Below are 15,847 nucleotides of genomic sequence, written 5' to 3'. Positions count from 1 at the left end.
AGACCATTTGTCAAGACATTTAACAAAATATCTAATAACACAGGAAAATGAATAAATAAAGCATGTAAATAAACATACAGTAGTGGCCGAAAGTGATGTCTGGAGGGGATTGGTGTTTAATGAGCCTTCAAGTTTGATTAAACCATAAAAATATGAGAAAAATATTTGATATTTTTAAATATTTTAAATATGAGGGAAGAACAAAACACTAAACTTAAGGTTTAAGGTACTTATCTGACAAAATTATTAGGCAAAAAGAGGGTAAACTACAGCCACAGGTTTTATTTTACTACGCAAAAAATGCAAAGAAAAACAAAAACAGCATACATTGACTCCAACATAATCAGTTAATAATATTTAGTTGATTCTCTCTTGTTTTTGCATGTTCATATTTCTTTGTACGACAGCCTGTCCAAAAATCATGTCCACACAAATTGACATTTCATTGCGTTATGACAAAACAATTGCACTTAATAAAGACTATAAGCAAAATATCATTTAAAATAGGATTGAAAGATGCTAAACAATCATAATATAATAAAAATAAAATGTGTGTGAGTTCTGCTATTAGTTACATTATTATCATCATCATCTTTATTATTTTTAACGTGGATGCTTTTTTTTCTCTTTTTTTTGGATGGATGGATGGATGGGGCCGGGGGTAAATTTCCAAAATATTGTGGAAAGTGAAAATTTAAGCCCAAACCGTCACTTATGCATTGTCCATATTACCAGTTATGTTTGCAGCTTTCAACAATCACAAAGTAATAACTGTTTGTTCAATTTACAACTTACTTGTGGCATTTTTAGTTTCAGGTCACTACTAGTCAGGTTGCCTCAATGGACCCTTTTAACATTTCCAGGGTTCTCAGTAACAGAAGTCATCATATGTAAACTTCTATAGTTTACAATGTTAATTATTGGCGAAATGCGTCATCATCACAGTCTGAAAACTGAAAAGGGTTCATCAGCAGCAGAGCTCAAAGCACGTTCTCCATCTGGTGTTCATTCAGGGGAACTGCATTATGTCTTATCATGAGTATAATCATCACACTCAGCATCAACAAATACAATCCATAGTCTCTTTTATTGCAGTTACAGATTTTAACAATTATAAACCCTTTCATTACACCATTGACTGCACAGAATAAATATTACCATTTGGGAAGCATTGATAGGTTTTCCCCCTTTTTAATTAAAAAACATGAATGACCTTTTCTGACCTTTGATATGATATTAAGTGCAATCTCAAGTCCTAATATTTCTGGATCAGAATGGAGGAAGCGCCGCCTCCTCCATTGCAGATTCCAGCCAGTCCGTACTGTCCCGATTTCAGATTGTGCACCATGTGTCCTACGATTCTCGCCCCTGACATTCTAGAAATCGCAAAAGCGTCACATTAATTATCACGCAAATCTAATTTCAGTATGTCAATGTAGTGAACAGTGATGCATGAGAAGGATGTTGCTTACCCAATTGGATGTCCGAGGGAAACCGCTCCTCCATTGATATTGACTTTGTTGGGGTCGATGTCTAACATCTTGATGTTGGCCAGCACCACAACACTGAAGGCTTCATTGATCTCCCACATGGCAATGTCTTCTTTCTTCAAACCGGCCGCCTTCAGGATCTGCACAACATAGATGTTATTACACTGAATGACTAAAAACACATCAGCTTTGCAATTAAGACAAATATTAGCTCACCTTAGGGACGGCAAAGGCTGGAGCGATAGGGAAGTCGATGGGGGCGACGGCAGCATCAGCAAAAGCTGCAAATTAACAAAAAATGTGTAGGAAAAGCCAGCAAATGTAGGAATGCAACCAACTCAACTATATTTTTCAGTAGCATGACAGTAACACAGCTGTTTAGTCAAAACAGCAGTTTTCCCAGTAAAAAGCATTTTTTTCCAAGAAGCAGTGATGTAGCCTATCAAAAATGCTAAAAAGTAGCATTACTCCCCTTCAGGTAGCTTTAATTATCTGTAACTATCCCCAAACTTTTGTATTAGCCAAAAATGTGTCTTAGACCCTTATCATATGAAGTTTATAATTCATTTATTACTATTCCTTGCACATTTTACATTCATAAATGTACATTTTCAAAGAAAATACCAAGATTTGAATTTTTTAAAGAACACTTCAAATTTACTTGCTTCCATGTTGTGAAATTTATAAGATATTATGCTTTAGATTATTTAAAAATGTAATGTATTTTAATCCTCTAGGAATATTTAGGTTTTTTTGTCTTTAGGCATGTAAATGTTGTGTTCGTTCCTGCAAAAACTATCAATTCGTCAAAAGGGTAGTTTGACTGTAGCTTAAAAACTTTATTTAAATGATTTACATTCAATTATTAAAGTGCCTTTAGCATTGTGTTGTTCTTTAAGAAATAATTCAGGTGGATGTTTCAGACATTGGCTAACAGCTAAAAAACTGTGATAAATACAATGGGACTAAAACATGTAATAAAAGCATGAGCAAAATGTTGGGGTAAAAAATTCCAACATAACTTGTCATTCCAATCATTACAGTATCTGCTGAAATGTACAGAATACACCATAAAATGATTTAAACAGGTGTGTATTGCCTCACCAACAATCTTCGCCAGCGGTGTGACGTTGAGCCTCTTTGCCGCGTCTGCAGTCATGAGCACGAGAGCAGCCGCTCCATCATTCAGAGTACTAGCGTTGGCTGCCGTCACCGTGCCTGCAAAAAGTTCTCTCGTCTTTTGAACTGAAAACAATTCTTTATATCCTCAAAGCATACGTTTAAAAATAGTGACACATGCATGACGAGATTATTAAAACAATGATTAACAATGTACTTTACAGATATTTTACAATTTTACAATATGCACTTTTTTTAAAATCTACAATCTTTAAGTACACTTAAGTGGCCTTTTATGTCAGGAATATTTTATTATCTGCAAGTACAGGTTTTTTTTTCAATATACTTTTAAAATTTGAAGAACACTAAAAGTGCATGTTAGTAGAATTATGCAGACTTTTTCACAAAGGCTAATGAAGTGATGATCTTGTACCGTTCTCTTTCTGGAACACAGTTTTCAGTTTGGGGACTTTGCTGAAGTCAACCTTCTTATATTCTTCATCTTCCTTCACAACAATGTCTGGTTTTCCTGAGCAGTGAGAGAGAAGATTTTAAATCAGAATAATGGTGCATTTTAATATATGCAACATACATACACATATACATATACATATATATATATATATATATATATATATATATATATATATATATATATATATATATATAAAAGTGTATTTTTGTGCTAGCGTATTTTTAGGGGTGTGACAAGATCTCGTGCCACGAGATCTCACGATATTAAAACGTGACGATATTTCTCTGAAAAGCCATCTCGCAATATTAGCAGGACGGAGTTGAGTTTGTGGCAAATCCTTCAATAACGTGCTTGGTGCTCTCTGCATATGCTGTGAGTTTAGGTTACTTATAACGTTCATCTGAGAACACAATGTGTACCATTTCACCAGATTTATAACGTAAATCATTTAAAAACCTATGCCAACACAGGGGAATACATCAATATGTTTTAAAATGTGCGAGTTGTTTGGCCAATATTAAACAAGGATTTGATCATGCAGTAAAGTGTAACAACAACAATTACCGGGCCTTCTGAGGCATATATTAATATAATGGAAATTATTTTCTTGTTGATAATGTTACATCATGTATTTTAACAGTTGTTCAATAAAACCATGAACCAATTATTATTGCCTCATTGTTATTATATATGTATTTTAACTCATTTTAGAAGCTATTGTTCACTTGGGTTTATTTTTATTACCACAAATATTGTCCAGTTACACGATTAATCATCAAATTAATCGACTGATTACTCAGTTACCAAAATAATAATTAGCGACAGCACTAGATTAGTTCAAACCAGAGTCCTGCAACGGGTCGGGTACCCGCGGGTACCCGCATAAAAGTGGCTAAAACGGGTGGATTGTGACATTCCTAAAATTCACGGGCGGGGATGCGGGCGGATAATGAACTCCTTGCGGGCGGGTAACGGATGAAAAATATGTGCAATATTTGTATGTCTAAATTACCATTACACATAGGCCTACGCAAATATGTGTTTTAGTCAGGCCGTCCTTAAAAATATTCTTGTTTGCAGTAACCCGACCGACCCTGTCAATTTAGGACCAACCCAATTATTTTTTTTCCCCCTTTTTAGTCCGACCGACTTGCCGGTAGTGAACTTGTGTTAAGACCTACCGATTTTTTTTTTACTCTTCAAACAACTAATACAAATGCAATAAAATGATATTAATTATATTTTAGTAAGTATTGTGTATATAAATTGCCCATATATAGGCCTACATACAAACATATATACATGTCTTTCTTTTAAATAAAAACCGGTGGCGTCATCTATGATTATAAGGGCTGTAGGCTATATGCGAAATGAAACCGAAATCGCGACACTCAGGGCCACGAACCTACAATTAAAACTTTCACAGAGATCTCAAACAAACATTAAAAACACCAAATATTAAGAATTGGCATATCAAGCAAAATAATATTGATAAATGATCGAAAATCGTAGCCTATCTCCCCCTCCACAATGCTCACCGGCAATGCTCCGACATTAAATTTCTCTGTACTGTATGTGTTGTAGCCCTGTCATTAAAAACGATTTAGTTTCATATTCATGTTTAAATAAAATAATATATTTTTTTAAATTTCATGTTGATTATATGAAAAGTGAAAAGCATGAATAAGATAAGATGATCCCGAATATCGGGAGACAAATGCAGTGGGCAGACATGATTTTGAACATTTCATTAAGTTTATGTAGAAAACCTTTCTTTAAAGTGAATTTCGTTTCGTATTAATTGTATCTTAATTTTAATCAATGTTTCATCAACCAATTTATTGGATTCAATAAATAGGAGGTAAATAGGCTATAGCAGGCAATAATCACGACACGGTGGCGCGGGCGCGTGAACTTGAGGCTCGTCTCTTAAATAAACCGAAACTCAGCGTATAAGCTACTTGCCTCACAGACCTGAGAAATAGAAATCATGAAATGTCTACTTTTAAACAAAACAATAAAAAAAAATAAAAGAAAAAGAAAGCAGACTGCTCTCTGCTTATGCAATCCGTAATGTGATTTTCTCTCTGGCGCGCTCACTACTGCGAAGATTGCGAGTCAGTCAGCATCGTCAATTTCAACTTTGACACAGAAAACACTTGTTTATTAATAAACAATTGAAATGTATCCTTGATATATTTGACATATTAATAATCATTACTTTTCCCAGTTCTTTGTGACAGCTTTTAGGTGCGTTATTGGCAGCGCACCCTATGAACGCGTCCCCACCGCTCAATAGATTTTAGCTTGTGTGTGATTTATCGCGGGCACGGGTCGGGTAACGGGCCGAATATTAACGGGTCTGGGCGGGTGCGGATTTAATTTTGATATTATCACGGGTGACGGGTCGGATCTGGTGCTGAACTTTGCGGGTACGGGCGGGGGCGGGTCTCCAAAAATGGACCCGTGCAGGACTCTGGTTCAAACATTTCAAAATGCACCTGCATTGTTTTGTATTTTGTGAAATTCAGTCGAATAAATCATATATTTCGTCATTGAAGATTTCTTAAAAATGGTGTTAAAATATTTTTTTTCTTGTGAACCCAATATTGTGTAACATCTTGTCTCATGAGATAATTATATCGTCACACCCCTACGTATTTTAGCTCATATTAGGCAATTTTTTGCGAATAATAAGGACTTGAACAGCTAAACCAACCTCTCTGAGGGATGCTCACAGGAACCACTTCCTTGGCCAGGATCCCAGACTCCCACGCTGCTTTGCTGCGGCTGTAGGAGTTGATGGCAAATGCGTCCTGCTCCTCCCTGGAGATGCTGCTGTTCTTGGCTGTGTTTTCAGCACAGTTTCCCTAAAAATGGGGAAATATGGTGGCGTTGTACAGTACACAATCATGGCCTCTCCAGTGTTATATGTCCAATGTTTCCACACAACTTAATTCACTTCCTTTATTCACTCAATACTTATTATCAGGCTAAGCTATCATGCAAATACAATGCAATCGGTCTTACTGGTTTATAAAAAATGTACGTGCCATGTGGAATTTGTTGTAGACGTCCGTCAAACCGTCCTTAACAATCAGATCCTCCATCTTCACTCCACCATAAGGGGGCGCTTCTCTGGCCATGACATATGGAACCTGAGACATGCTTTCCATTCCACCAGCAACCATCACATCCTGGGAGACATCATGTAGATTCACTCATTTTGCTTAATTAAAGGCTCACTCTTTCACTTTGTGAATCTCTGGTCTTCCACACTACCTGATGGCCACACATGAGACTTTGAGCGGCCAGCATGATGGACTTCATCCCAGAGGCACACACTTTATTGATGGTAGTTGCCTCAGTGGACAGAGGGAGACCTGCATGGGGAAAACAAACATTACACAATCCTAGCAGAACCAACATTAGCACTAAAACTTCTCTTTGAGAAGTTGCATTTGCAAATTCATCTCAGGCAAAGCACAAAAAAATGAAAGAAAAATATATGTATTATAAATCCCTCACCTGCACCCAGAACAGCTTGTCTGGTTGGTGCTTGTCCTTCTCCTGCTTGCAACACATTGCCCATGTAAACTTCCTTCACCTCCTCCAAAGGGATTCCTGTAGATGACATGCAAACCTCCTAACATCATGGAATTTTATCATACAGACAGCTAGAACAAATAAGACTTAAAAATGTAGATTTAATGACACTTATTTCATGAATATAATTGCATTAAATAATAATAAAAAATATCAAACTAACTGGTATTTATTATATAGGCAAATAGTACAGCATTCTGATTTAAAGACGTGTGTTACTCAGGTTTTTATTATTATTATATTTTACATGATTATATATGCATATAATATGCACTACTGTTCAAAAGTTTGAAAAGTATGGTCAGTATGATATTGAAAGAAGTCTTATGTGTTTATCAAGGCTGCATTTATTTGATCAAAAATATAGTAAAACAGTAATATTGTGAAATATTACTATCGTTTCAAATAACTGTTTTCTATTTTAGTGCATTTTAAAATGTAATTTATTCCTGTGATGCAAAGCCAAATATTCAGCATAATAATTATCCAGTTTTCAGTGCCACATGATCCTTCAGAAATCATTATTTATTATCATTATAAATTTTGAATACATCTGTGCTGCTTAATATTTTTGTGGAAACTAATCCATTTTTTCAGGATTCTTTGATCAATAGAAAGTTCAAAAGAGCAAACTTTTTTTGAAATAGAAAACTTTTATAGCATTATAATAAGCTAGCATAAGCTCGTTGCTTTGGTTTAGGAGGAACTGTAAAAAACTGTTTGTTTACAGCACTCAGTGACTGTGTCTACAAAGTGTTGATGGCGTGTGATGTCTGTGCGAGCAGGGTGCGCAGAGGTATGGAAATAGATATGTTGAAAGGCAGGTAGGACATCGGACATTCGGACCGAGTGCAAAGACTGGACAAACATTTTTGGTCCTGCGGCTTCCACAGAAGATATTATATACATGTTATGATATTTAGACCACTTCTATTATTTATTGCTATCAGGATGTAGAGAGAGTTTCAACCAGTTTAACAAAAAGTGTTTATAAAACAAATTGCCTACCCTACATTTAACATAATGGCTATGTTTATCATGCAATTGGCCCCAGAACTCTACCTGCTTTCTCAATGGCTCCTTTAATAGCAACGGAACCGAGTTTGGTGGCAGGTACTGTGGAAAGGCTTCCTTTGAAAGACCCCATTGGGGTCCTGACAGCACTGACGATGACAACTTCCTGTCCAGAGACACATGAGAAAAGAAGATCATATTCACTGAATGCACACCTGACAGAAACAGTTCTGGCTCCATGAAGAGATACAATCGTATAACATTTTACTCACATTTAGAGATGGTCGTGTGCTGTAGGTCCTGCTTAGATATTTATGTGCCTGCTAAGACATATTCATAAAATGAGTGTCCGTTGACATGATATCTGGTTATTGCATTTATATCAACAAAGACGACCTACAGTTTATAAAGAGAAGCGCAATATTTTAAAAGGTAAACAATGAAACAGGCCTGCAGTCAAACTGCTGCATGTGCCGTGAGTCGCAAAAGTTCGGCTATCAATAACTATTTATTTAGTTCAAACTCACCAGATGTCTGCACAGATGTGTGCGTGTGCTGTAAAGGGCACTGGATGCCATAATTGCGATGAAAAACTGCATACACAGAAGAACAAATTTCACCTTCAAACCTCCGAATGGAGTGAACGTTTGCAAGGAGCAGCCAATCACAGCAAGAGGTGTGTCTGCATCACATGGCGACGGTCCGAAGCATTATGGGTAGTGTAGTTTATGTCATAGTTGTTGAAAAACTTGAAAATAGAGCATTACATAGGTAAAACTTTTTTAAAACACTTGTAAAAGGTTCTAAGAAATGTAGTATTTGTCTCCATGTTGGTTTCATACATCTTTGAAAGACTTTTATACCATTTTCGTGGAATAGCTCAAGTTATGTTGGATTTAACAAAATGTGCCTTTTCATAAAAGGTTTTTAAATGTGTGATTTTGACACACAGTCCTCTCTAACTTTGATTTGATATCTGATATTAATAATATAAAATAAAATTGCTTCACTGCTTTATTTATTTATTTGTTTATATTATTATTTATTTGGTTATTTATTATTTATGTTAAGAAATAGTAATAATAGAAGATTAGGCCTATGCCAAACTACGTAGGCTATGACACTATTTAAAAAGAGATTTGTGCCTTTTTTATAATCTTAAAGTTACACCATCTAGACATTTTTGACTTTACATTCCACAGTGTTTTATTCTATATTCAGAAACTGAAATATATTCATTATAAAAGAGTGTTGTTGTTTTTTTAATTCAGTTTCATTTCATTTTTAAACAGGTTAATAAGTTATATTGATTTGCATAAATGGCTTGTTCAGTTTGCAGGAAAAAAATGCATCCACTTTTTCTTATATATTTTTATTTATTATATTAGAAAATGAGTTAGAACTGAGTTGCAAGTTTTTGTGAATATTAATCATTTATAAAAAAAGAAAAAGATACATTCATACATTGTGGCATTGTCTGTACAAAATAGAAAATAGATACATTATTAGGAATACTGAGATAGAAAATGTCTACATTTTCAGTTAAATGTTTAGTAGCAGTTCAGCCATCCATAGTTCAACAGAACACGATTCACTCGTTTTGAGGAGAAATCATACTCCGTTTGCCTTGGACCTTCTGAGAAATACAGATAACCTAAAAATGAGGGGAAAAAAATTTATTTTCAAGGAAAATACAAAAGGGAACAGCATTAAAAATTAAATGATTGAATTGTTAATGGTTTTTGTGTGTGTGTGTTTAAGCTCACCATAATTTTCAAAAGCAGCGTCCACCTTTGAGCCAATGCCAGGGAAATGATGCTGAATAGTTTTAGGAAAGCCTCTGTCCATCTGAGCTGTTCTTTCATTGAAGCTACACCATTGTTAAAATTATGTTAGTTTTGATGTTATTTAAAAAAAAAAAACTATTATAATCAACACAATATCATATTGTTTTCTCACCTCCAGTATTTGCTTCCAACAAAGAACAAAGTGCGTCCGGTTGATTTCACGTGTACAGCTGCATCAATCTTTTTCACATAAGTGGGAAATCCAAATTTGGTTATGGGTTTGGGATATCCAGGCAAAGTAGTGCTGCCTTTTACTCCCCAGTACTGCCTTCCTGAATGTGAAAGACCACACGCACAACTATATTTACTGAAGCCTTTTTATACAACACTCTATTGGAAATGAGACTTTACCATTGAAAAGGAAGCTAATGTCTCTGCCACTGAACTCATAAGCAGCATCAACAGAGTCAATGGATGGCCAGGTAGATTTTATTTCATGCATTGCAAGTCCACTGTAGTAGCCCTTTTTCCAGTAATACCTGATGGACATATTTAGATTATTATACATATATATAATATTAAACAATTTAAACTAAAATTATATTCTTACCTATCTTTAAAGAAGTACAGTTCTCCACGAACGCTGGTTGCTGCATCAAATACTAAGTCACGCTTGCACGGTTCTGGTGGGCTTGGTTCAGGATTGGGTTTTGGTTTTGGTTCTGGTTCTGGTTTTGGTTCTGGTTTTGGTTCAGGTTTATCTATTGACGTTCGAACACCTGAAACATTATAGAAAATGGGTGGAAAATACATATTTGTTAATTGTTTTATTCATAATAATAATAATAAGTATTGTTTTATCCATAATAATAATAAGTATTGTATTTAATTTATTGCTATTACAGTACAATTCTTTATATCACCAAAAAAAAAAAAAAACCTTTACCATACAGGGCCTGGACCCCAAGTCGGTCATCACGGGGAAGTGTATAGCCATTCGTGTTGACGTATCGGTAAGTTGGATACATGAGAGCTGAAGGGTCTTTGGAGTGATCAAGTCCCAGTGCATGTCCAAATTCATGAGCAGCCACCAAAAGCAGGTTTATATCTAAAGCAATTAATGATTCTTTTAAAATAAGCTTGTAATAATTTACATACTCATAAACATGTGATTTTATGTGATTTGTGCATTCACCTCGTGAACTTAGGGTCCACGTCTCATCATCATCAAAGTGTGTGTCTCCTCCCTCCTCTGGACCGGGTGAGTTGGCATGAGCCAGAACCCCATTAGGCCCGTCAAATGGGTAAAAATCTCCATGATCTAAAAGGAAGAAATTTTTATATATATATATATATATATATATATGGAAATGAAGGATGTGTTTAGAACCTACATCCAGCTTTGAAGAGGATCATGATATCAGCTGTGCCACTGTAGATCTGTTTGAAATCGAGTGGAATAACATCACTGTAGAGCTGGAAAGCTTTGGCAATAATGGCATCCACATCTCTCTGGCTCAACTGTGATGTATATTCAGTAATTCTAAGAGAGAAAGAAGCAAATCATGTTTAGTATCCTTAAAAGTCACCATCACACCAATTGACAATTCATATTTTTATGGAATATTTTATGGTTTATTATAAATCAGTGCACATTATCATTTGCATGCGCACTCATAGTGTTTAATCAAAATAACTTCCTCTCCTTCTTGCAGCGACATCTAGGGCCCTATCATACACTCGGCGCAAGGCGCGACGCAAGTGTTTTTTGCTAGTTTCAGCCCGACGCAGTTTTCATTTTCACGTCCTGCGCCACGTTGTTTAAATAGCAAATGCATTTGCGCCCATTTGTTCGCCAATGGGCGTGCTGGTCTGAAAACGAGGTGTGTGCTGGCGCATTGCTGGCGCGTTGATATTTTGAGGCAGCTGAAATAGACTGCGCCATTGACCAACAAGGACCTGGTCTAAAGTCAATGGCTCAGTATTTTTGTTTGTTTAAAGGGTGCATTAGTAATATGAGCCTATAGGCAGATGCACAACGCGCGTACACTCTGCTTATGACACACACAGGGTTGTTACACAGCAGCACACAAACATGCCAAATATTACAAAATAAAGGGATTACAATGTAAAAGATTATTATTGTGTACATAAAGAGATGGTGGAATCCAGCTTGTCCCGTAGATGGTCTGCTTGCGCGCTTTAACCTCGCACACGAGCAGATCCGTATCCTCTCTAGAGACGCGTGCAGTTTTTCCGCTTGTAAATTCCGCCATGTAAATAGCGAATCCGCCATGGTGCGAGCACAACTGGCTTTTAAAGGGAATGGGAGATGAGACTCTGATTGGTTTATTGCACATTACGGCCAAAACACACCCATTCATTAAGAGAATTGGGACAACCCTTTTAGATCATGCGCCGGGCGCGCCGACCATTTTTCCCGTCGTGAAACTAGCAAAAGTGGATTCGACACGCCCTAAGTACACTTGCACCGTGCGCTTTAGACCATGCGCTTAGACCAGGGTTTCTCAAACTTGGTCCTGGAGGGCCACTGTCCTGCACAGTTTAGCTCCAACCCTGATCAAACACACCTAGCAGTGAGTTTCTGATTCTGAAGACATTGATTAGCTTGCTCAGGTGTGTTTGATCAGGGTTGGAGCTAAACTGTGCAGGACAGTGGCCCTCCAGGACCGAGTTTGAGAAACCCTGGCTTAGACCGTTAAAATAAGGCCCCTAGTCTTTTCTCTGATGACATGTTTAGTGGTGTGAGGGCGGGGCTACATGTCATTCACATGAGATCGACCAATAGCAAACCACAACCATCCAAACCCGGCCTACATTTTTTCTTGTTTAAGAAGCAGTTTCACTCAGATATACGTCACAATAGAGAAGAACTACAAACTTTTTTCTTTCTTTTTTTTACTAAAACTTCTTTTGGCTCCCAAAGTCCCTTCATTGACAGGCTCATGCATTTTGCACAGAAAACTGGAAAGTATTTCTATATCTGGCAAGGTCTAATCTGATTGGTTGAATTTCTGGGAACAAACTTGTCTTATTTGTTATTTCATTAAGGAGCTAAACATTTCACATTTTATTATTTTATCCAAAGTGACTTATTGCACTCAAGGTTCACATTTTATCACTTTTTGCTTTCCCCGGGAATCGAACCCATGACCTCGATGTTGCTCTACTGATTGAGCTACAGGAAGGCACAGGAAGGCTAAACCAACCTGTATGTTACAACGCTCTGCTTCCAACTGGGTCTCCCCTGGAAGTGGCTGAATTTGGCCACATCAGTGACTCCACAGCGTGGCAGCTTCATCGTCTCAAGAGTGTTTGGGTCCAGCTTGCCCGTGACCTCCAGTCCAAAAAACGCCTGCATGACCTTCAGTTCATTTTCTAGATCTGGGAGGATCATCGTTCTGCTGCGGGATTTAGTTGCATTATTGTCCCTGTAGAACTGTGACAGATAAGCCTGGGGAGAACGAGGAAGGAACGTTTTATAACATTAATGTATAGATTAGATAAGAAACATAGGAGTATATAAGGCATATGGGTACTGACCTCTGCTATTTGATGGTCTTCTGATGATGCAGTCGTAGGTGCGCCATCACAAAGAGACAAATACACCACAAGTGTCAGAACAAGAACTGTCAAGTGCCCCATACTGCAGTCCTCTTCCTCTGCAGGGAAAGTGTCCTCCAGAGTCTCTGTTTCTGTCTTTTATAAGTCTAGATCGTCTAAAAAGGGGCTTGTCCCGTGTTTTATCATTTCCAATCAGCAGTGGTATTAGCCGGGGTGGGAGTGGGAAACTCTCAGAGCTTCAGGGGGTTTTAAGCTCCTGTCTAAACATGTCAGACAAAAGTTTGTATTGAGGATGACTTCACCTATGACTCAACTCAACTCAAAAATGTTTGACAGCTTATCTTAATGCAAAGTCAGAACACTGTTGCTCCCACACACACAAAAAAAGTTCAAAAGTAAAATCACCAGAATACTATAATGTGATGCTTTGAGCTGAAAGATTTTGCATTTTCAGTCTTCAGATTCATCTACATTGTGACTTAAATTTAATCAACTGAAAACAGTGTCTATAAAGGTGTGAACCAAATGGCCCATACAGTCATATGGCCCATACAGACAAATGGCCCATAGAAACTGATGGGTGTGAAACAACATTGCTCAGGGTAGATTGCAGTATAGATCGATCTCCTGTGGGAGGTCCTAACAGTTTTCCTTTGTTTGTAGCCCTTTTGTCTTCATGTATAAAGTTCTGTCTCAGACACAGAACTTTGGGTTAAGATTGTTGAAGGGCGACATGCTAACATCGCTGCTGAAGGACTGCTACACTACAAACCTTCAATAAATTCTTCTCCCCACAAGAACTCTGGTCAAGCTTACTTATTTTATGTATTGGAGAAATCTTTGGCGAGCCACCCAAACCACTGCTCGGCCAAATACACCAAAATCTAAAAGAGCAAATCAGCTCTTGTTCAGACAGTGAGAGCAACAATGTGCTGACTTTGTTTTGCATTTTATGTACTTTTTTGTCATGCACCTGGATTTGACATATTTTTGGATACGCTGGCTTTTCATGTTCCTTTGACAGCTTGTCTTAATCCCTCATTGGGCCTGTAAATTATTTTAATACATTTATTGTCAAAAAGTTAATTGTTAAAATTTAGTTAGTTAACTCAACTTAAACCGTTTTTGTGTGTGTGTGTGTGTGTGTGTGTGTGTGTGTGTGTGTGTCTATACATTACACTACGTTTCTACATTGTCTACATTTCTACATTAAAATTTCAAAAATGTGTCTTAGCAACGGAGAAAACACATTAATTAACACATTAGAAATCTGCAGGGCATTCAGTATACAGCAGTTTAAAGCAGCAAAAATTGCGAATAAAGCAGGGTTACCATCACATGTTCAAGAGAACAAAATCGTCACTTCCTGGAAAAAATGTAAAAATATCTGTAATAAAAAAGGAAGTTGTCTACATCATAATTGACTTGCATCAGATGAAACGAAATAAACGCTGTCATCTTGCATCTGGTGTTTAGGAATGCAGTCATGTGAGACAGTTCTGGGAGGTAATTATACCTAATCAATGTGATGACAGACTTTGGCTCAGGCATTTCAGAATGATCAAACCAACATTTGAAGAAGAAGAAGAAGAAGAAGAAGTTTTGTTTATATAGCGCCTTTCTGTAGCTCAAGGTCGCTTTACATACGACTTGTGTTGTGCATCGAGGGATTTCTTCAGTAATGCTCACTTCATGTTATCGATAAAAAATGCATCTGCCCCATATGAGCACATCATTTTTTTTTTATGCGCATTTTTAGAATGTATGCACGTTTTGGCGTTTCCATCCAGAGTTTTTATGCGATATCCCAAAATGTCATGTAGAATGTCAGCCAAGACATCTCACAGCCTTTAATGATCAGGTGAATGAATACATTTGACCAAATTCATCTCAAGAGTTGTGTCCTGCTGTGGAGTTGTGTCCTGCTATATATATATATATATATATATATATGAATGCAGGTAAAGTAAATGCAGATAAAGTGGGCTGCTTTTTGCTGCTAGTTGTCATTTAGATACCTAGATGTTTTTTTCTTTTTTTTTTCTTTATTACTTTTCTTAACTTAAAGGTCCAGCTATAATATTTAAATTTGAATACAGTTCATATAATGTGTTATTTGCAAGGTATACCAATCATTATTTTTACATCATGCACTCCAGACAAATTTCTTTTCAAAGTGGGCAGAGCTTGTGGCCTGTAAATGTTTAATTTAATAAGCATTACATTTTTATAGACAATGACAGGACAGAAGTGATGGTCTTTTTTTTTTTTTCTAGGCTTTGATTGAAGTTTTACATAACCACTGGAATTCCCTTCAGGGCACATCCAGTGCCTATGAGTTTTCTAAATCCTGACATGAATGACGAATGAAAGACGCAAATGCAAAAACACAACCCTGAGGCTGTTTAACACAGGTATCCAAAACACTTATGCCCTAAAATGTAACCACAGGAAGTTTGTCCATATATGTCCCAGTGATCCTTTAACAGAATTTCTACTTGTTTTTATTGAACTACAAACACATAGCGATGAGAGACTAATCTATCCCTCATAGCTCTATACTCAGAAACGCCTAATAATATATCAACTTCAACAAGCATCAACATGCCTTGACAAAAAGTATGACCTTTTATAAAGCTTTAGAGATTTATTTATTATTGAGAGTTAAGATGGTTTGATATTCAAGGTTTTACAAAGCCGATCACTGATATTGGATTTACAATCTGAGTCTGCTCAGTAAGTCGTCTCTGAACATTAAATTCAAAAGTATT

General features: G+C 36.7%; 2 protein-coding genes across 3 annotated transcripts; both read right to left on the bottom strand.

Moving 5' to 3' along the window:
• Positions 1-267: 267 nt before the first annotated feature.
• acat1 (acetyl-CoA acetyltransferase 1) lies at positions 268-8,387 on the bottom strand. Of its 2 annotated transcripts, none has more exons than XM_084104712.1 (12): positions 8,232-8,387; positions 7,977-8,027; positions 7,753-7,870; positions 6,613-6,708; positions 6,367-6,467; positions 6,138-6,281; positions 5,804-5,954; positions 3,043-3,138; positions 2,595-2,708; positions 1,707-1,771; positions 1,473-1,630; positions 268-1,376 (listed from the first exon to the last, which is right to left on the bottom strand). In XM_084104712.1, exons 1-12 carry the CDS (start codon positions 8,301-8,303, stop codon positions 1,256-1,258), a joined length of 1,287 nt encoding a protein of 428 aa, XP_083960838.1. In that variant the 5' UTR covers positions 8,304-8,387; the 3' UTR covers positions 268-1,255. The 2 variants fall into 2 exon arrangements, with proteins under 2 accessions (XP_083960838.1, XP_083960837.1); XM_084104711.1 differs by having other exon boundaries at positions 7,977-8,024; positions 8,232-8,379.
• Positions 8,388-9,085: 698 nt separating this feature from the next.
• mmp30 (matrix metallopeptidase 30) lies at positions 9,086-13,184 on the bottom strand. The gene is made up of 10 exons (XM_084105583.1): positions 13,056-13,184; positions 12,722-12,966; positions 10,886-11,034; positions 10,687-10,812; positions 10,438-10,599; positions 10,102-10,270; positions 9,903-10,030; positions 9,664-9,823; positions 9,471-9,574; positions 9,086-9,358 (listed from the first exon to the last, which is right to left on the bottom strand). Exons 1-10 carry the CDS (start codon positions 13,155-13,157, stop codon positions 9,255-9,257), a joined length of 1,449 nt encoding a protein of 482 aa, XP_083961709.1. The 5' UTR covers positions 13,158-13,184; the 3' UTR covers positions 9,086-9,254.
• Positions 13,185-15,847: the final 2,663 nt, after the last annotated feature.

Source organism: Abramis brama (genome assembly GCF_963993115.1).
Source record: "Abramis brama genome assembly, chromosome: 25".
Classification (NCBI taxonomy): domain Eukaryota; kingdom Metazoa; phylum Chordata; class Actinopteri; order Cypriniformes; family Leuciscidae; genus Abramis; species Abramis brama.
The sequence above is the reverse complement of the archived record's forward strand: the minus strand, read 5'-3'. Positions and strand labels throughout refer to the sequence as shown.